The sequence below is a fragment of the Apteryx mantelli genome, chromosome 29 (genome assembly GCF_036417845.1).
Source record: "Apteryx mantelli isolate bAptMan1 chromosome 29, bAptMan1.hap1, whole genome shotgun sequence".
NCBI lineage: Eukaryota > Metazoa > Chordata > Aves > Apterygiformes > Apterygidae > Apteryx > Apteryx mantelli.
In genome coordinates this window covers 1987886-2009685 of record NC_090006.1, presented here as the reverse complement: position 1 = coordinate 2009685, position 21800 = coordinate 1987886, and the positions used below count along the sequence as shown (strand labels likewise).

At 43.2% G+C, this 21800-nt stretch overlaps 1 protein-coding gene across 1 annotated transcript in view; it reads right to left on the bottom strand.

The window, feature by feature from the left end:
• ANTXR1 (ANTXR cell adhesion molecule 1) overlaps positions 1-21800 on the bottom strand; it is a 107270-nt gene that overhangs the window by 37062 nt on the left and 48408 nt on the right. The window contains exon 13 of the mRNA XM_067312435.1: positions 8581-8676. Within this exon, the coding sequence (XP_067168536.1) occupies positions 8581-8676 (96 nt within the window). The remainder of the gene's footprint in view (positions 1-8580; positions 8677-21800) is intronic.

Here is a 21800-nt window from a genome sequence, read left to right as displayed (position 1 = left end):
CTGTGCATTACTGGGATGTGCTGACTGCGTTTGCACTGCAGTGCAAATTGCTGTGTTCTGTGGGGGTTTCACCGTAAATTCTCTGCATGTTAGTTGCGTATTTGTTGCTATAGACTTAATGCTGTTGATTAAGTGCATTCTCCTATCGCATTGATCTGAAGCCAGAAAATTATAAGAAAGAAGAGGAAATAGGTGAAACAAATGAGACTTGATTGCTAGGCAGACTTACAAAGACCAGAGATATATCCACTCAGTCATCCCAACTAGCACAAGTACACATGGTATAGAAAGCAAAACATGGAAAAAATCCTGGAAAACATGTTGCAACAGACTGATCTTTTGCCATCTCTGCTGGCCCTGCAAGTCCTTCTGCAGGATGCCATCCTGACAGCATAAGGCATTGAATTATCTCGGAGAGAGGAAAAGCCCTCTAGGATCTAACCCTGTTCAGCGTCCCGGGCACGTTTGCACAGCTTCACACATATACCCTCTATATATCTTTGTGTCCATTTGCCTGGCCTTCCATTGCTCAGCACTTTCTAACGTCCCACATGCTCAGGGTGTTTTGAGTACACAAAAACTATCCAGCTTGTTTGGCTCAGAGGGTTAAACTAACTGCCTTGGTGAAAGACTTCAGCTTTGGGTGGGTGAAAAGTGGTCTGCATCAAACAGAGTATTGCTTTCTGGAGAGGAAATTGTGAGTTATCAGCATGGTTTACTCAAAGTGGTGCTCCTTGTTTTAAGAACATGGAGACAACAGTCTCTTACGCATGTTTCTTGACATGATAAATACTCACACAGCACATACAAAGTACCAAAATACACAGAAAACCTTTCTAGCCACATTGCAGATATGTTTTAGTTACTGGCCACCGTGATGGGTGACACTGTAGCAGACCTCCTTTTGAGTCAAAATCCCTAATCCAAACCCACCAGATGATGAGAAATTTCAGGTATCTGATCAAAATATGCCCTACTGGAAGCGGCCTTATTCCCTCCTCTGATATTATTCTGGTGTAACATCATGGATTTCAGTGGAGTTTCTCTTGATTTGCATTGGCATGAAACATCAGGATAATCTGGCCAACATACTTGGTCCAGTTAAGGATTCAGACACAACTTCTTAGCCAATATCACTGGAAGCTCTTGAGATTACAGACTTGGAAACGAAGAGATGGGTGTGATTTCCATGTATTTGTGTTCTTTCTTGCAACACACACACACACACACACACACGCACGCACACACACACACAAACCCCAATTTCTATGAACAGATCAAGTTTTCTCTACTACATGCCAAGAGGAAGAAAAAGTGATTACTTCCACTTTTAAGTGCTAATTACTTCTAACAGCAACCGAACACCCCATAAGTTCACAACACAGTTTGGACAGTTCTGGAGATGCTGAGAGTTTGGTTGTCTCTGCCTCTGAGCCTGTCAGAACTTTGGAAGTTCAAGTCATACACAAAACACATCTTCTGTCTTGCCGCCCAGGTTTGGAAAGGCTTTTGATCTATAAACAGTACATATCCTTTCTTTCTCCGTTTTGGATCCTTGTATTTACAGCTGTGCCTGCACATGGGACCCTCATTCTGGCATACTCAGAGCAGTGAAGTGAATGGGATTTTTGTCCAATCACACACAAGCGAGCAAAACAAATGCTAAGTAGGAACAACAAGATCTCAGAGCCAAAAGACAGTGCCTTGCTCCTGCTCATTTTTCAGAAACAATTACTCAAGTGCAAGAAAGAAAATGCCATGGCAGGGAACCCAGTGAAGATTCAGCCTGTACTGGCACAGAAGGTTTGAGTCCACCACATTTTGTTCTGGGCTGCGGCTCTTGCCTTCCCTCTGCCTCACCAGATGACACATGGACCTGCTGAATGCAATCAGCTGGGAGCACGCTTGGCCAAGCAAAATGCTTAGCTTAGTTTAGCCTGGCAAAGCCAAAATGTTTGTTCGTGTGTGCTGCAATTGTTTTGATAACCCCAAGCCGTTTTTGTTATCGCTGCTGCGACTGTATCTCCTGCCCCTATGTTTGCAAGAAGGAAATTATGATCATTCATCGACCACATTTGCTTGCTAGGTGAGGGATACTGAAGGGTTTCTGCATCGTTGTTGTGCTATAAAAAAAAGCTTACAACACGGCCACTTGTTTTTAAGTAGTAAAGGACTGTGGGATGGAGCGGTTCTATCACCCTTCATCAAAGACCTCAACATGCATGCGACTGACACAGGTCCCTGTCAGCTGACACGCCTTGATGTCACACATGCACAGAGGAGCAGCTGTTTCTGCTGAATGACCCAGTGTAAAAGCAGAGCAATACTATTAGCCACCTCCTGGAAGCTTAAAAGTGCTGGAGAGGACTGGTTTTCTGTTGCCCTGCAATTTCTGCAGCCATTCAGGCATAAGCAAAGAGAGTACATATTGAATCCAAATTTTGTATACTCCAGGAATGTGTCTAGAATGTTTTCCATCTTGGGAGAGTAGAAAACTCCACCAGTTTGCAGTGTCCAGCAAACACATACTCAGAAATTTTCCCTGGAGTTTTATATGATAAATAGGGGCAATGTGTTCCTTGTCAGTGAAATGTATCTGCTTTAAGACGGAACAGAACATCAGTTAAAATGAGGGCCATGCACAAAAACAGTGCAAAATTAGATATAAAGAACTCTGCCTCTAACTGGAACTAAATCTTGGGAAGGGAGGATGCAGCTGATCTAGAATTTGCCCTAATTTACATCCACTCTTTTGGAAATTATGTAACATGTATTTTCACTACGTAATAAGCAGGATTTTTTATAGCATTTACTTTGACACACTAGTGAAAAAACAGAAGTTAAAGATGCTTACAGGTAAGCAGGAAAAAGCATCAGGGAAACACGCTGTAATTCTGCCTTAGTGCATTAGAAAGCACAAATCTGGAGCCATAAAAACTACCGTATCTGAATAGACCAAAGTCCGTAAGGTCAGCATCTTTCACTGACAGTGGCTGGTGCTAAGGGAGTAAGTATAAGAACCGGACAAGTACAGGGGGATCTTCTCTCACCCTTTGGGAATTAGCAGCTCTGTGACCAAAACCAAAGCCAACCCTTCTCATTCCTAGAAACTAATGGATCTACTCTCTGTGAATCTGACCCATCCATTTTTAGACTTATTTATATTTATAGTTTTGACCTCCTCTAAGTCCTGTGGCTGAAAGTTTCATGGTTTATTTATGAGTTGGGTAACAAAACATTTCCTTTTTATTTGTTTCCTATCTGCTGTATGTTTAAGCACCCATTAATTCCTTGGAAATTTGGTCTACAGTTCATAGTTTCTAGTACAAGCAGGAGCCTATCCCTATTCTTTATCTGCAGTACAATACATCCTTCTTCCTAAACCTACTAGTAAGGGGTAAATGAAGTCCAACATGAAAGCTAGCTCATACTTTTCAACTAACCTCTCTTGTTGACATAGAAGCAGACACAGGAATCAATTTCTATGTAACAAAACTACCAAGAAGGAGAGACAAGGCTGCTTCAGACCTAAGATTTCAAGCTGACATGCACAAACAACATTCAGTACAGATAGCCGCACATGTCAAAATCTACTTTCAGGATCCTTGCTAACTTGTTTAAAGGCAGCCAGGTACAGAGCATTATATCTGTATCTAAACTATCCTGACTTGACTGACAGGGTGGCTGAGAGGGGTGGAGAACTGCCGCAAATACTCTGGATGATTAATAAGACTTTATCCTCCTACTGCCCTTTGTGCACAGCAGCTACTGTACATCCCTTAGCTGAAGGGCTGTGTTTTCTTTAAACAAAGTCAAGTTCTGTTGTTATTTATGCTAGTTTGAATCTACAGTAGCAGTGTTGCCTCCAATTACTCTGGATTGACTGGTATAAATGAGGGCACTCAATCAGTGGCAGCGCGCGTGGACTCGGAGCTTGGATGCTGCATACCAGGTTAACTCCACTAACTTCGGCGGAACTGCACCACGTTACAGTAGGCGAGTGTTTGGCTCAATAGCTCAGCTGCTAACCCGGGGAAGGGACTGCAGAGTCCACAGGCAACTTCTCTCTCCACATTCATGTCCCTCTCTCCACTTGTCTCACTAATATTGTGGACGATTCATGACCCCGTATTTCCTTCTCCCTAAATCACCTTAACTATGGAAAAACTGTGCCTTGTGCCCATGGGAGCAAGCGGGAGTCAGAATACGTGGACCCTTGTTACTAATCTCCATCAAGCTGATGTGCACCATGCAATTTTATGACTCTTCAGGGTTACTGTAGCATCGATACGTTTCCTCCCCTCCTCTTCCTCCAGTTTAGTTATGATTTTCATGTGTTTTTAATATACATTTACTGTATTTTCTCCATCCAGCTTTTCGTTTCCAAAGCTTTCGGTCAGCTGCAGTACACACTGAGAGCCAAACAAATTGCTGGGTTCTTCCATGCTTCCTTCCAGAAAGCGGCGTAAAGCTAAGACTGGCGTCTAGATGCTTAAATAGCAACACCTCATTTATATGCCAGCCACACCCCCGTATTTAAAGAAGCTGCAATAGAAAAATGAGTGAGATGATGCATATATTGGCAACGGGCAATTACTATAGACCAGCTTCTCATGCCCTGGCATGGAAGCCATGGTATGGATGTGTAAGGGAGGCAAAGACTCATGTTTACCTCATAAAGCTGTGGGGAGTTGTGATATACGAGTATGTGAGGAAATGCTTCAGCTCAGAGTCCCAGCTGCACCAGGGAGGTGTTTCCACTCACATTCCCTGTGTTTTATCCCCTGGCCTGCCCCAGCTAAGATTCAGCCGGAGGCTCAGAACTGACCGACTGTAGCGACTACTTCAGTTGTGCCAGGGCTAAGCTTTCATGCAGACTCTGCTCAGGTGCAAAGCGTGCCCCAAACACAACTCATTTTACTCTGTCGGTTGGCCAGTTTAAGCATCTATGCATGACTCCTGCTCTGTGCACTGCAGCGTACTGGCACAGGGAAATTGTCCCAGCATAAACAGGCCTTCCAACTTTTGTATTAATTATGGCTTCACTATACATCCAAAACACTCTAACCAACCCCATTTCAAAGCCAATTTAACAGAGTGCCTGCAAGCCTCTTTAAGACTATTTTGGAGGCTTACTATCTATTTGGCTTACACCTATATTAAACCTGAGCCTTTCACTGGCCTCCTCCCTGGAGGCGAATTTTGCCCTTGGGCAGATAAGTAGCCCCTTGCACACACAGTTCTCTTCAGAGCTCCCTTACTCCTTCGCTTTACCTGTGTTCAGGAAAGTGGGAGGGAAACGGGAGACAACAGCAAAGCGCCCACTGCTATCAGTGGGGCAAGGATCTGGCCCCTGCTGTTTTGCAAAGAGGCTCTGCTCGGGCAAAGGGGGGTCGTCCTGCTACAGCTGCTCTTGTGTTTTCCATTGTTCTTCTCATGTGCACACTGCTGGGTACGGCAGCTTAGCGGAATTTTTCTCTTTTCTGTAGTTGTTGAACAAATATCCTTGAAACCTCTTCAAAGGTTAGCACCTGGCTCCAATGCTTTTATATCGCCCCACTGATGTCAAGGGATATTTTGCCTGTGCTGGTACTTGGCACAGCAAAAGCCTAATTATTGTTCTGATCCACTGAGCAACTATTACCTCTACCGTAAACGGAGCGGTAAATTCCAGACTTCATCCCAGAGTAGTTCTGAGACCAATAAACTTGGATACACTTGGAAACAGCATTTCTTGATGGGTGCATGCCAAGGAGATACTGGGTTCCAGATAAATCCCTGGGGCAAGTCTATTGACTTCAGCGCATTACTCCTGGGATGAAGCTGGCTTGGTGTCTTTCCTGGAGAACTGCTGGATAATAATGATTCCTATTTAATCAAAAAGCATGCCAGGAGGAATTTCAGGGTTTAGAAATGTGCTTGTCACTCAACCAAATTTATTCTTGGTAAGAAAAAAAAAGTTTGTTTTTTTTTTTCCCCTGGACACTTACACAATTATCTCTGAAATGTCCCTGGGCTTGAATCCACAGCAGTGTCTCTGGGCCTGCGGTTGGATTATTAGAGGTTATTGCTTGCCTGCCTTTCTGGTCTGTTGTGCAAGCCAGTTCCTCTGCCCTTAATTCACTCTCTTCTGACAACACTGCATTCCTTGATACGCCGTTACCAAACTAGTAAATAAGCAGTGTTCCTCTGGTCTCCGTTTCCCCACCCTACACCAAGTAGGCTGGGTACCCCTCCACAGACTCGTCTTCAATTTTCCAAAATCTTTGGGTAAGCAACACACAACGAGGTACCTTAGCTGCTGGTCTATTTCCAGACATACTAGACTGTCATCCCTGAGAGATGAAGAGATTTAGTACAGGATCCTGAATTAAAATCTTTCCAGCAAGTCAAGGGATGTGTTTAACATACATTTGGAAAATATCAGTGTGCTAGTTCCCAGTTGGAGAGCCATGTAAGAGGGAATGTGGGAGGTAAAGGAGGAGAGAGGTGAGGAAAAGCTTTTATCTACAACAAGTTTTTTAAACACAGAACCTAAATCTGGAAAATATTAAGCTTACACTCTTTCATGTGGATAACAGACTCCTCCATCTCTGCTGCACCCGCTTTGCTTATCTGGATTGTATTTTTCACACTTGAAGCAATGCTATTATATGACCATTAACCTCTTATTGTTCCAGTGGAGCAGTCCCACACCACCTTTCTTGACGCATTGCTCCATACTTTCTTTACTCCACACCCTGCCTCTTTTTATTTATGCCTTTTTCACACCAGCTTCATCGCTCTCCTGTAACAGAACCTTAAAATGGCAGCATCTCTTAGGGCCTTTCCTCTGTTCCACCTCAATTCTCAACCAAATCCCAGCATCAACTTCCATGCAGGGTGCACATTCATCAACTTCCCTGCAGTTGTACCCACAAAGAAGATGGCCAGACTTCTCTGGGAATGTGCCATCTAGTTTAGATAAGTAATTCTCAGCAACCTACCACACTGCTGATCCTTTATCCATTTTTAGAACTGATATTTTTGTTGTTCTGAAGTGTTCAAATAAATATTTTTTCCCTTCTGGTGTTCATCTCAGGACATCTCAGGCCAAACTACTGCAAAAAGAAGCATTCTACCCCTAGCATTTCCAGCCAGAAACAGAAGACTCAGATATTTCTTGTGAGATTTCCATCCTTGCTCTGGATAGAGAAATACATGTCGCTGCAAAGACTCATCCTCAGATATGACCAGCTCTTGCAGTTTTGGTGGCTCCACAGCTCTCAGTACCAGACCGTAGGTTTGGTACAACATGGTGTAAACCTACAACACTGTACAACTGACTTAAAACCAGGAGGAATGATAGTGACCCAGGAACCTCAGCCAGTTTGGACAGTCTTAAAAGCAGCATCAGAAACATTACACACAGCCTCACACCAAAACCAGTCTCCAATTCCGCTGACATCTGTACATCCCTAATCCTTGTTCTATATTTGCAGCATAAACAAGATCCAAAGCAAGAGCAGAGCTTTGCTGTATTATACGTTCCACAATAATCAGTCCTTGTCCTGATCTCCATAGGAAAAGGCAGCCCGAGTGGATGCTCAGGAAAGATGTACAGCAGCATGGCACATCTTTGCAGTCATACAGCTTGATCAAGTGTGAGAGCAAAGCTCATCTCTTAATTCAAGGCCCCTGATTTCCACATTGTCTCCCTTGACCGCTTCTTTCTGAATATTTTCACCTGATTTTTGTCTGCCTTTTTTAATTACTAGCTCTGTAATTGTGCAGGCTGTGTAATTGTGCAGAACTTTTTGTGAAACAGCATGGATGAAAGATATCGCTCATGGTGAAAAACAGTCATGCTTCAAGTGAAATATCCAAATGGCAGTTTCAAAGTGCTTTCAGACATGGTGAACCTGAAAAAAGTAACTTAATTTTGCAAAAATTTGGAGACTTAAAAATGTCTTCTCCTTGTGCAAGAGGCAGAACACGGACTTCAGTTTGGGCTCAGCGTATCTACCCTTTACAGGAGTCCTCCAGCACTGGGAGGCTGATAGAGGGGATTAGAAAGCTCAGAAAAGCTATTCCTTTCTAAAAATTCATAGAAACTAACATTTCAGCACACCATTTCCATTTTGTGACCAACAAATAAGACTGAAAGGCTCCCGACAAGGTCTTGTGTGTTAGCAACATTTCCATTTCAAAGGCCAGGGAGATGAAGGAGCATGAAACAGTGTCAGCAGTGCAATGTTCTTTCGTACTAAAAGCTTTGCCTCCCATTCACTGGTCACACCCAGGGAAGGCTGAATTGCTGTTGTGTTAATGATTTCTGCCCTCCATTTTACTTTAATCAAAATAAAAGAAAAATAGGGGAGAACTCTGCATGCAACAGCAACACAAACACTTGCTGAAGTGCGGTAGAGACCACTCAGAGAGGTGGAAGGCTACTCCATCTCCAGGGTTTAGGATTTGTTGCAGCCCGTCAGCAAATTGGCTTCCCTATTCTGTATGTAACTCTGTTGGCAGCTTATTTACGCAGAAATGGCACGTTGCAATCAGCAATGTTGCAGGTAGACCAGGGTGGGAAGGACTTACCACTGTGCAGCAAAGAGGCCAGAACCACCAGAGAAGAGCCAGTGCCAGCAGGAGGAAGAGGATCAGCAAGGCAATAGCCAAGATAGTCCCATCCGACTGGAAAAGAAACACAGACTGTGTGAGCACCATTAACCTGACACTCCCCTTTCCAGAGCACCGGACCAGTACATCCTGCCTGCAGGCATATGCACACGCTCCAAGGACCGTTGCCATATTCCATTTATTTTTCAGCCAAACCACAGTTTTCCTCCCTCCTCATACAGATAGATGTGGCATCTTCCCCTCCCCTCACCTATTGCAGGAGTGGCTGAGATGTCTAGTTCCTTTCCTAGAGAGCTGTAGGTTTTGTTTTGATTTTCAGGCCAACCTCACAATTATGTAAAACACTTATTTCACCTTGAAGCAAAATTACTATCTCCATATTCCTCAGAGTATTATAAAGACTGAAAAATATTTCCAATAAAAAAAAAGAACGTAGAACAACATGATGTTTCACTGCATTCAAGCAGTTTCAAGAAGTTTCAAGCATTCTCCTTCCTTTGTAACTATTTTCCCCTTTCACATAAACTAGAAAGTAATGTCAGAACTAAAGGCTGCTCCAAACTGAAAACTTCAAGGAGGAGCTCAATGGGTCCAAGACTCAGGTCACCCTGCTTTCCTCAGGTTTTTAGCAGTGGTGAGTCAGGGTAGTTCTGCCACGAGCTTTTGAGGAAGTTTAAAACATACCCACCACCACAGCAATATTAAGTATTTTTTTCCCCACATCAGAAGCCACCACCTCTGGAAGATCCCCTTCTTTTCTAACTGGGATACTTCCCCTGCTTGAAAAGGCATTTGCAATTCTCTGATAATGATTTACAATTCAAACTACCACACAAACCAGCTCAACATAGCAACCAAAACTGAATGTGCATTTTTTTTCCTGCTTCCTTAAATTTAATCTGAAACATATGTTCTTGGCTTCCTGACACATGCCAGCTTCTCTATACCGCTCCCCCACAACATCACCATATTCTGAGATAAGCAAGCAGGCAGCTAGTCCAGACTTAAGCCCATTTGAGATGTTCTTGATACAAGAGCCCGACATTTTAAAAAATCCTACCAAAACCTCAAGATCACAATGCCATATTAAGGATTCATTCAAGAGCAGACTGACCTGCAGTGTTGGGAGATAGGGTGACTGCTTACGTCACTGTAATTCAATGACCAGATGACTTCCCATCATACCATAATGTCAAGAATAATGGATAAAGAATCAGCTTAAGAGTGTTTTCCAAACCCTCTTTTGGTGTAGAAGGAATTACTGGAGACCTTAGTTCAAGCCAACCTGATTTTGAGACTTGGAAACAAAAGAGAGGCAGTCCACACTGGAGAAGAATTCACCTAAAACATCTCTGGGAATGGAAATCGGACCTCAAAACAAAATACAAGCTAGTTCAAGAAGACAGGGTTGTGTGTTTGGTGCTGTTCCTTTAGAGACACAGCATAAAGTCACATCCATCATGTGCAGAACGGAATTTGCTGATGTTAAACACTTCAGAAAACATGGTCCTGACTTTCTGAACTGCCATGAAATCAAAGAATAAAGAGGAACAATTCTTTTTAGATCTAATTGCTGTCTGCATCTTTTGCCCCTATGTTCACATATGTATTTTTTTCATTAAGAATACTCTAAATGCAATTTGCAAAAAAAAAAAGTTAAAATGCCTTTTAACTAGCTTTTTAACAGCATTCATTTGTACATTTTTCTTCTGCAAATATCAGTTTGCATTACCCTAACGCATCTAGTTCTCTGTGAGGCACCTGATAAAGCCAGCTGCTATTCTGTGTCTCACAGCAGTGAAACAGTCCTGAAGACTTGGAAGGATTTGAATTGCCAGATCTTACGTTTCTCACTCAGGTAATGTCTCACATTAAGGCCAGTGTTGCCAGGCAAGTCTGCAGGAATCAGCCCGCTTCTGATATCAAAGACAGCCCCCCCCAAAAGTTGACGTTTGGTTTAATCTCTCTTTTTTGTTTGCTTTAGAATAAACATTGAAATATTCCAGACAAATGTGAACTGAGTTTTCTGGGCTCAGCCATTGCCACTAGGCATCAAACTGGGACCCTTAATCAGGAATTGCAAATTCTATCTTCATCTGCTTTGACTGTGCTGTCATTGCCTGTGAACCAGGCTTTGAGGAAACCTCAGCAAGTCAGACAAGGACAAAGCACAAAGTAAATCCTATTAAAATCATCCAAAGTGACCTGAACTCTGCTTTTATCTTTATTTCATCGTTATCTGCTGTAATTTAGCTATCATTCTGTGCAAAATCTATGGTTTTATAAAACTACAACTTTGCATAGATGGAAACAGCCATTTTATCCGAGATGAATAATAAACAAGAAGGAAAATATGCCTGCTAAAACATTTAGCAGAATTTCCACTGACATTTTGAAATCTTTCTCCCAGTCTTATAGATGGTTACAAAAGGAGCACTGAAGACTTGAAATGTCTGGTTTGATTCCTTTTTTTTTTTAATCAAAATTTGGAAGATAGTACAAATGTTCATGGAAACACTGAAGCACGGAATATTTCAATGAGCTGGGTTTGACACAGTTATTGAATAAGGGCCGTCAATTCGGACCAAAGAAAACAACTTGTCTTCTAAAGACCGAAAAGAGAATTTTTACATGAAACCGGGAAAGTTTTCACAGTCATGGTCATTTTTCCCCTAAAGGAAGCTTCTGACATGAGCTTCAGTTCAGACCCTTAACTTTGCAGTGTTCTGCTGCGCAGTTAGTAGTTGCTAGGATTTCTGGGCTGGTACATGCAAAAAGCCAAGCTGTGACCGGGGGAACCGTCTCGTCAGGGGAGAGAAACCTGACCCACCTCCTGGACTACAGGTACTCCTGTGTGGAAGGGTGGAGGGATGGCAAATTCTGATCCAATAAACAGCATAGGCTATTTTTCCTTAAGTCTACCCCCTAAACATTCAGATATGCGCTATCCTCTAGAACAGGTCACTCCTCTAATAAAGGCACTCAACCCCTGGGATGATCACATCTAATATAAAGAGGTTAGTATAAACTAGGTGCATACATTCCTTTAACAGTCAGTGAACAGACATGACCACTCCAGAGATATTCATCCCACAGAGAACATGACTCATCCTCCAGAATACATGTCTCCTGCTATTGCCTACTGAGGTTGTTGCTTAAAACCAAGCTCCTAATTTTCTGGCCTCAGGAAGCACAAATGCAATCATGCAAAGAGACAGAGCTAAGACACAATCTGTGATTCTAAGCCCCTGTTTTATCCTAGACATCCATGATGTTTCTAACAAAGAAACTAGCATAAATCAATGGATTGCAATTTCAATGGAACCATAGCTTTTTTCTGAGGTTGTTCCAAAGAAAATCCTACTAGGCACCAGATGTGGATGTTGCTTTTTCCCCCCCCCCCAATTTTTTTTTCCAATTATTTTTGTTTAACATTTTATTTCCTAGTTTCTCACTTTACTGCACTGGCATTTGCAACATACATTAAATATTCCAGAAAGGTAACCTGGAATCAACAACCCCAGAGCTAGAGTGCACGGACCCTCAAAGCTTTGACTACTGACGGTCAGCAGTGATGAATGAAGTACTAGGTCCACCTAATAAGTGTGCTCACGTATTGCAGCTGACAAATTAACGCACCATTGATTTACAGGGAGAGGGAGGTGGTTAGCATGCACGCTTGTTACCACAACAATAAATGGATTTAGCTTCAAGCCTATGTTTAAATGTACTGACTTCATGATGTGCCTAAGAGGGATAGACTTCTGTTAGATACATGCATCAAGCCCTCAGCTTTAACAGGCCATTAAGGCTGGGCTCAGTAAAAGTATTTGGTCCTAACTCCTATTGACTTCACTGGAAAGAAAGAAGCCTAAATATTCTGTTGAATCTAGATCTTACTGCTTAGTTCTGCATATGCCACTCTAGAAAACTCAGAGGTGATGCTACCTAGCAGCTAACTGCTCTCGGGACGATAGGCTGCCCATCAATTGCCTCTGCTGTGCAACAGAGGCAGTCAGAGCCTTTCCAGCTGGCCACTGCAGCAGAGCACCCACGGCTGCCACGCAGCCTGGCTGTGTCACCTCCAGGGCAGGCTGGAAAGCTGTCGACATTACCGCTTCATTGCTAGGAGCGCAGAAACATCTGCATGGCTACTGAGAAATGGGAACAGAGCACAGCCTGAAGATAGCCTCACAACCAAGCAACACTTCAGACCGATTCCGCAGCAAGAATAATTTAAATAACACTTGTCACTCTTAAGTCTTGGGTGCTTTACAAAGGAGAGAAATATCATTATATTCCAAAGACAGGGAAGATGCACATCTCCTGTGTCCTGGTCTAGCATACTATATATTACGAAGTACAATCTCTCCCCCTCTCAATTTTTTTTTTAAAAAAAAAAACATTTTCCAGGTCAGAATATCAGAATAGAGCAGTAAACATGCTGAAAACCTTTAGAGGTGTTAGTAGGAAAAAAAAATGAAGTGTTTTAAAAGAGGTTTGCAAAAACCTTGCCTGCAGTTTTGAATGATCACCCAAAATGAGAAAGATTTACTCACTCTTGAGAAAGAAGAAACACATCCACTGTCCTTTAGTCAGTAGGGGAGGGGAAGACACAGGATGACCCTACCTTTTCACACCAGAGAGTCGGGCAGCTCTTACTGTGAAGGAAACACTCCATTTCTGCCCAACTCTCTTGTGGATGTTCTCATCACAGCAACGGAAACCGATGTCTATCACTTATTTTAATCACACATATAGGATTGCTTTTTAATATAACAGAAACAATCTGGTATAACCTCTAAAAGGAAATGAAAACTCACTGAACGCACTGTTCTGCAATGCTAGTTTCTTTGATCACAGGCTATGTGAAGTTGCTTGAATAGGAGCCAAGCTCAGCAGGGGATGTGAGCAAGAACACCTGTTCTAGGTCACCCAGGATGCATGTTCTCAACTCCTTTTCTCCAAGTTTACCTTGCTGTGGAATGATATGTCCTCTGGCAATGGTCTGTTGCCCTCCTATCCTTCGAGGATTAAAAGGTGAGAGCCCATTTACAAAAGATTTTCCCAGCACCCTATATTATTTGCTTTACACCACAGGATAACCATCAGCAAAGCCGCACTTTGCCACACACTGCGCACACCCAGAGTAAAAGACAACCTTTGTCCTGAAGAGCTCACACTCCACAGAGCGGGCAAACACACGGTGTGGGAAGGAGGAGGGATTATCATTACTTCTGTTACAAGGGGAGATCTTCGGTCAGGGAAAACAATTCGCTGATCCCTCATTGTTGATGTGTTTATGCTTATGAAAACAGGCTGTTCCTCCCCCCCCCCCCCGCCCCCCAAAGAAATGCTCACAAGTTTCCAGCTAAACAGAAGTACTAGCTAGACAAGAGGCTTCTGAAAGGCAGCTATGGCAGAGCTAAGGGTAGAATTCAAGTTTGTTCAGCCCTGGGCTAGTGTCTCAACCATAAAGGCACTGAATACGGGATTTCGGTTTAAATATGATAGGATCTGGTGGGATAGTTAAACAAAAATAAACTTGACAAAACCCTGCAGACAGATGAGCTTTCCCTCTTCAATTCTATGCTCGCCATCATTATTTTATTAGGATTCAGTAGTCTTCAGAAGATGGGCACCTCCCCAGTCAGAGGTGTTGAGGTCCATCAACTGATATCTTACACTAGTATCAGAGCTTCATGCAAAGCCCATTAAAAGCTGCAGAAAACACACTGCAAATTTCAGAGGGCTTCAAATCAGCCTTATGCTAAGTGTTCTTTGGAGTGGGCACACTCGGAAGGGAAAGAGAGGAGGGCAAAGGCCTTCTCTTTCATTTTCTAGCTCCCAATGACATCCCATCTTGTTTGGTAGAGCACTGCATACTTTGTTACTGTTTCCGATATAAAGCTCCTGGCACCTGAATTTCACCACCAACAGACCTACTCTGAACCAAAGACTAAAAGTAGGGGTAAAACTTTGTGCCCCTCAATAGCTGCTTGGTTCTGTACTAGTCATGCCATTCCCTGTTATTCGCCAAACTTCAGGTGTCTCAGTTTTAACAGCCTCACAGCAGGAAGCAGCAGAGATCACAGTGAGGAGGGCCTTCAGCACTGGCTTTCTAACTACAGAGGAGTATCTTGATAATCACACCCTACAGCTACAGGCAGAGGTCACAGCATCTTGTCAGCCCTCAGATTTTGTCCTACAGGTGAGTGTGTGACTTTGCTTTCTGGCAGGGGCACGATGGAGGTGGAACCAGCTAGCATGAAGGCAGAGGCCCCTCAGTGCTCCTTTTAGGTCCAGTCTGTACACACACTTGCACTGAAATAGTGCCAGGGCTTGAATGCTCCCCTGACAGTGCATATTTGGTTGTGGATGTTCCTATTTTGACTGAGGCAGCACTGAGGAGCTCCTATTCTGAAACAGCAATCTCTTATCCCCAGACACTTCTAGATAAATAACAAAATCGTTGAGGTAAGACCTAAGCAGTTATTTTGGTTTACATTTGTGCCTGAAGACAGTCCTTAACAAAAGTATGTCAAATCCATTTGGGAGGGGGGTAATGAGCAGCAACTGGAATAATAGCAGACAATAAAATACCATGGAATTAGACTTTGTCATAACAGCAAGACCATTTATGGTTTGATTTGAGTTTACTTTTTTGTGAGGCAGGAAAGGAAGAAAAACAGCATGCTACTGCTCTGGAATGTCTTGTCTCTGTGCAGGTCTGTGAGATTCATAGCATTTAAGCAGCTCTGTTGAAAAGTTTCAGGAGCACCTTCCCTGAGCTAACGCTCTCACGTACCCCCCCCCCTCAAGCTGAGCTCCGAGCAAAGCTCCCCGTAGGCAGTTACATGGGGCTTGCTATGAGTCTGACAATGTTAAGAGAACCCCATTATGAACTGAGCCCAGGCAAAAGTGTGTTTGGGGCAACATTCCTTCTGAAACTTGGTTTAAATTAAAAATGTTATGGGGGGGGAAGTGGGGAGAAGAGCATTGGAAAGGTGCTAGATTGAATTTCTGGAGTCTACAATTCTGCAACATTCTTTTCGACAGGGAAGCATTTCAAAAAAGTAAAAACATTCTGTTTTGAAACTGCTATGTTTCAACTTACACTTTCTTAATAGAATTTCAATATTACAGGTGTACTTGTGCATAGAGATTATATCACATTCTCTAGTCCATTTTGGCATTGTAACAGGAAAAAAAGTCCATATCATCTACAGAAACCATTTTGATGTTTCCAAATTAAAAATTTTCAAAACTTCCATTCTGTGATTCCTTCCCCACCCCCAATTTATTGGTCTCCTTTGGAAATCCTATTTTCTAAACCACAGGAATACACTGTTTGTAATATGTCTACCACACTTCAGGGTATTATAAAATACTGTATGTAATGGTGTTAGAGTGAAACAATTTTAACTCTCTGGGTGACCTGTATCAGCAAAAACATTTACTGACTATTATATTTGCAGCATAAAGTAGTTAAGAGCAATTTATTTTAGAATCCAACCTGAAATCACATGCCCTGGTGTTCCCACAGGGCAATACCTCAACTAATATACAGGTCAAGGGCCTAGGAAAGTGCTCATTAAATTTACTCTACAGTTTCATAAAGCCTCTATTGATACAATAGTGAACGCACTTTAATTGCCTGCAGACTTAGGAACACTGATAACTAGCAGAGCCTTAACTGTGCAACCCAGAGCAAAGTCACAATTGACAAGACCCTACTTTAGCAGTGAATTACATTCCCTTTAAATAAAAATAGACTTTCAGTGAAGGGAGTCAGTAATTTTTACTTCAAAGCTGCAGTGTTTTCTTGATTTTCCTAGCCTTTTCTTTCTCCAGATTTAAAGATCAAATCCATCTACTGCTGTTTAACTAAACATGCAAATTCCTTTTGTCTTTTAAACAACCACAGAAAATATCTGGACACCTAGATGAAGAAGTGTGCCAGTGCCCACCTCTTTTTGTCAAATGCAAAGCCTGTTGAGGTTACGAGACCCAGCTCTCCTTTGCAGCTGACTTCAATGGCTCCTGCGTCCTTGGGAACCCAGATGTGGCACCCAAGAGCCTATTTCTTTCCAGAACAGTAGGCCCATTCCCCATCTGGCATCTCACTGAGCATCCCAAGCCCTTCATCACTGGTTGCTATTGAGATAACTGCTCCTTTATAAGACAGCCAGTTCTCTGCTCTGGTTTATGCAAGGTTTCCTCACTGTCCCAAGTGCTGTCAGGTGCAGTAAGTCACTGCATCCATTCACTTCCACACACATAGCTTCAAAGAAGCCCCATTTCCACAGCAAGGTCTGTCTTGGCCCAACCGCTAGCCAGCAACTCCTCTCCTGGTTTCCAGGACCTGAAATCCTGCCCAGGGCTGTGGAGATGTTACATGCCTGGCAACGCACTTCGACCACCTTGCGATCTTCCTACCCCAGAGCCATTTTGCAGCACCAGCATCTCAAATAAGGAGAGGTTTGTACGTACTAGCACTGGGTAGGACCCTAACTTTGAAGAGAAACCTTTCAGAGAGCCCAGTTAAGGCATTGCCTAGGCCTCCAGAATGCAGCCTCTCCCCAAACTGCCCTGGCTCAACATGTCCTTTTACATCTGCTCCTTTTTCCAAGCATAATTCCCCTAGCCCTCCTCCTGAAGGAACAGGGTGTGATGTGGGAAGACAGCCATTATAAACTGGATGCACACAGCAGATAAAAATGACTTTCAGTCATTGCCGGTGTAGGGCAAGTCTGTAACAGCCTGTCACAGAAACGGTCTCCCACCCGAAGTGTGGCTATCTCCACCGTCTTGCCTTCTCGCAAAGAAGCGCTGCATGTTTCTCATTAGGTGCTACAGGACTCCTTGCTCTTTGAATCACGGCACTGGAGCTGCCCATGGAGACCTCTGTTTTACATTGTCACTGGAGCCCTGCAGTTTTCACCTCCCTTCCAGTTTTGAGTCTGAGAGTTACTAGTGCAAGAGGTCATTAGTGGTTTTTCCTCTTCTGGGAGAGTTGAGAAAACGAACAAAGACTTATTTTAATTCCCAGCCTGGCTTCTCTCCGAGATGCTCTCTCTCTGCACTGAAGAACTTGGCAGCAGCCCTCCAGTCAGCAGAATAAGACTGACTTCCTGCCTGTAAATACTGCCTCCCAAGTTATTTTCCTCTATTGTACATTCACTTCCCTGATGATGCTTGCTGTGCAACCTGTTTTGTGCACATCTGCATGCACACACATTCATAAAAAAGCATTTAAATAGTTTCTCCCTCTTTAGTTCTTCAGCAAACTCCTAACATGGGAAAAGGAGTATATCCCTTTTTAAGAGTTTCCTGACTCCGCCAGCCATTACCTGCAATGTGAAGCAAGCAATGTGAAAACCACTGCAACATACGCTCTCCAGGCATTAATAAGTGAAAATGAAAACAATGGCTACTGTGTTCACATCACTAAAGCCTAACATGGGGCAAGCTTCTGCATGAAATTGGTGGTATGCTGTGATTAATAGTTGAGGAGGAGGAAATAATCTTTTCAGTCTTGGCACTGGTGGATATTGAGGATGCTCAGCTCCCATTGCATTTGGGGTCCTACATCTTACATGATTTCCTGTCACAAGGTGGGGTTTTTACATGTTTAGGACAGAACAAAGCGTAGTCTTTGGTACCATCAACTATCAAATGTCCACTGATGTCAGCAGTAGAATGAAACTACTTGTGAAACTCCCACTATTAATTGTCATCTGCAGCACATTTCCTCGTTTTATCTGACAGACCAGAGTAAATATGGAACTTTACGATAGTACCCATAGGATAAATAAGCGCTGTATAATTCCAGGCTGGGACTGGAGGCTACATGAATCTTTACTTTCCATCTCAAAAGAATGCCTCTCTTCCTTAAATACAGCCACATTTAAAAAAAATCTAGTATTAAAAGGTAAGAGTGAGGAAACAGATTATGGCAACAAGAATTTAGTTTTTCATGGTCTATGAAAATACACCATTCATGTGTTGTAAAGTCAAACCTAAGCATATCTATTGTTTCTGAAGTCCTTACAGGGATCACCTTAAGTTTTATTCTGCCATTGGCTACTTTTGCCTTCTGCTAGCACAGAGACTTTGGCAACAGAACAAATGTATTTCATTTACCTGCGAAGCAGACGGGCCAGCCCACCTTGGAAGATACATGCCTTTGTAGGGCATGGAAAGCTGACAGCATTTGGCTGACAGCAACAGCATTGTAACATTTTAAGTAAATAGCTTTGCTGCAAGGACTGAGACTGGAGCAATTCTGGGCAGGATCTGTCTTTGTCTCCTGCAGTTACACAGCACCTGGAGCAAATCAGATTCAGAAGTGTGACTGCAGTACAGAGATCAAGTAATAAAGAAACAAATAAGAATATCAGCAGAAGGCTGGGGGGAGGCAGGGTTCTTCTCCCCCAGAGAGGGCCTCTGCCCAATTTGAGTCAAGCAGAGCCAGAAAGCAGAGATGAGGACACGGATAACTAAGCATTATTTGTAACCACAATAGCTCCTAGACAGTCAGAATTGGAGGCCCCAGTTGCTAAACAGATGCCCGGGACACGTCCACAACCCTCCTCAAGAATGGTTTCAAGAGCTCAGTCCAAGTAGTTACAATAGGGTTGGAGAGAGGAAGGGTTTTAAAATCCTCATTGGCTACTATACAGAACAATGACCTTGTCCAAAATCACAGAGGCAAACAAGCCCAGCTTCTCTCTGGACCAGGGTGATGCCACAGCCTTTAGAATATCTTCCCTTAGAAGCAATGCCCTGCTCTAAGTGCAGCTAGCCTTTACAGGCTTCAGTATTCAGGACTGCCGTTTAGCATCTTTTACCAGCAGCAGAGGTCACCTGCATGTCCCTGCATAGTTTTGTTCTCTCTTGCTTAAGCCATGCAGTAACAACAGTCCCATCATCCTCTGTGGAAGGGGGGATTCCACCCCCCAGAGGGAGTTTTCAAATGAAAGAACAACATTCTTTAAAAGGTGCAGATATTGAAAAATTGACTTCAGATAAATAAATTAGTAACTCTCCAAGACAAGCAAACCAAGAGACAAATTCATCAAATACTTCCAGCCAGCTGAGCTTCATCATACTAGAGATGTTGGCATCTTATCCCCCAGCTAAGTGTATAAACAGCACACTGTCTCCAAACCTTAAGAACGCTCTCATTCCAGCCATTCCCTTCTTCTGGTGGGGTAGCTGCCAATGGTCACGCAGCCTGGGCCAAATGCCACCCTAAATTATACTCAGAAAAGTCCTGTCTTAGTTTAACTGGGTAATATGCAAGTTAGTGGGGGGTAGAATCAAACTTCTGTCTGCAACCCCTGATTTACACAGCATCACCCTCTTGCTCCTGAAATAAACCCAGCCTACTACTGTTAGCAGCTTTACCAAAAGACAGCCAGTAGTCCTCAGTTTCGGGCGTGCAGTTAGCAAAACCTTTGAATGAAAAACAACATCAGCCATCCACAGAGAAGGCACAAACGAGCTTGCTGTTGACATGCAGTAACAGTCTGCCTAAGCTGGAGGGTTTTATCTGCATTCCATAATTTAATAAAACAAATGCTCCGCCCAGCCACAACAGTTCTTGTGTCTGGCTCATTTTTGACAGCCAAATGGAAATCACTGCACTCCTCCAGCGATCAAACCCGCTTTCCTCCACAGAGCTCCTCACTGAGGTATGTACAGACCCCTGCCTGCTGGGCCTGGCTCCCCATTTCTGCTGCAGGCACACCAGGAGAGGGAGCAGGACACAGCCCTCCCGATTTCCTTCCCCCAGAGCACATGCCTCTCCGCCCTACACCAGCTGGGGATCTGCGAGACTGGATGCTGGCAGTCCCTAGCCACCTGTGGGTACACAACAGCTCATTAACTGGGGCAAGCTCACTTTATAATCTGCCAAGCAGTGGGTGCAGTATCCCCCGTTTCTCTCCAGCATGCCTCGATTTTCCACCCCTGGCAGAGAGAAATATGCTCTGATACATAATTATCTTGGGGCATCTGGTGTGGTCCAGCCAGCTTTCATGTTACAGACTTCAGAGCCAAACAGCAGAAAAGCCAAGATGATAATAAACCACAACAAAAGCATAATTCCTGAGAAACTAATGCAAGAATGGGAGAACAGAGAAGGAGCTGCAATCACCAAAACAAAGCAATTCTCCCCTCAACTAATCCTGGTTCTATCTTTTTTTATTGCAGAGTCCCAAGAGGTCTGACACCTGGGAAAGGCTGGATTGCCTTTTTACAACCAAATCTTACAACTATTAGAGCCCAAGGAAAATAACCTATTAGCCCTCATCTCAGAGAGGCGTGTACTTGGATTTTTAGCAAATTCAGAACTCAGCTCGGAAGCACAGGCGAGTCCAGCTCACAGTGGAAGTAATGCCCTAGCTAAAGTACAGGCAGACCAAAATCAGACCAAAACCAGTTTTTACCCCTCAGTCAAGCACAAATGTTTACGATCCCACAAACTGCTGTTCTCTTCAGGGCCACGCATTTCCTGTGGTGATTCAAAAATGAAAGTCATGAAATTCTACATAAATTCCACTTTCTCCTTTTACTTTAAGGGAATCTTGGTATAATCCACGTTTTCTTCTTTCATTCTTCCCTTTGCGTTAAAGACTGCACTCTGAAAACTGAGTGGTCCTGTGGAATTCCACGGTCCATGTTTCTTACTGTCTCTAGAAAATGACAACTCAACCTTTGTTTAACTGCAGGCCACCGCTGCATGAGCTCAGGGAGTCAAGCTGGGTTCTCTCTCACTGCTACTTCCTTATTCATCAGAACGACCTTGCATTTGGAGTTTGTTTGCTAATGGGTGTAAGGTGCCTGGGCAAATTCTGGACTGATACTTATCACAAGCAATTTAAAAGGGCCTCACATATGTAATCAACTTCCTTGCCTCTAAAAACTCCTACTGAAAATCCACTCTGTGGCTGAGTTCTGAGAAAGAAAAACAAAATAAAATCCCAAACCAAAGACCTGCTATGGACTATTTCATACCTCAGGCTTGAAAATAACAGGACCTATTTAGAAGAATTTTGATTCTTGTCTTTTAAATGGAGTCTTCACTGCACCTGATCCAGCTGAGATCACATTTACATGATGGTAAGTCTTCCTACAAATGTACTTTAAATTGGAAACATTGAAAGTTCCTC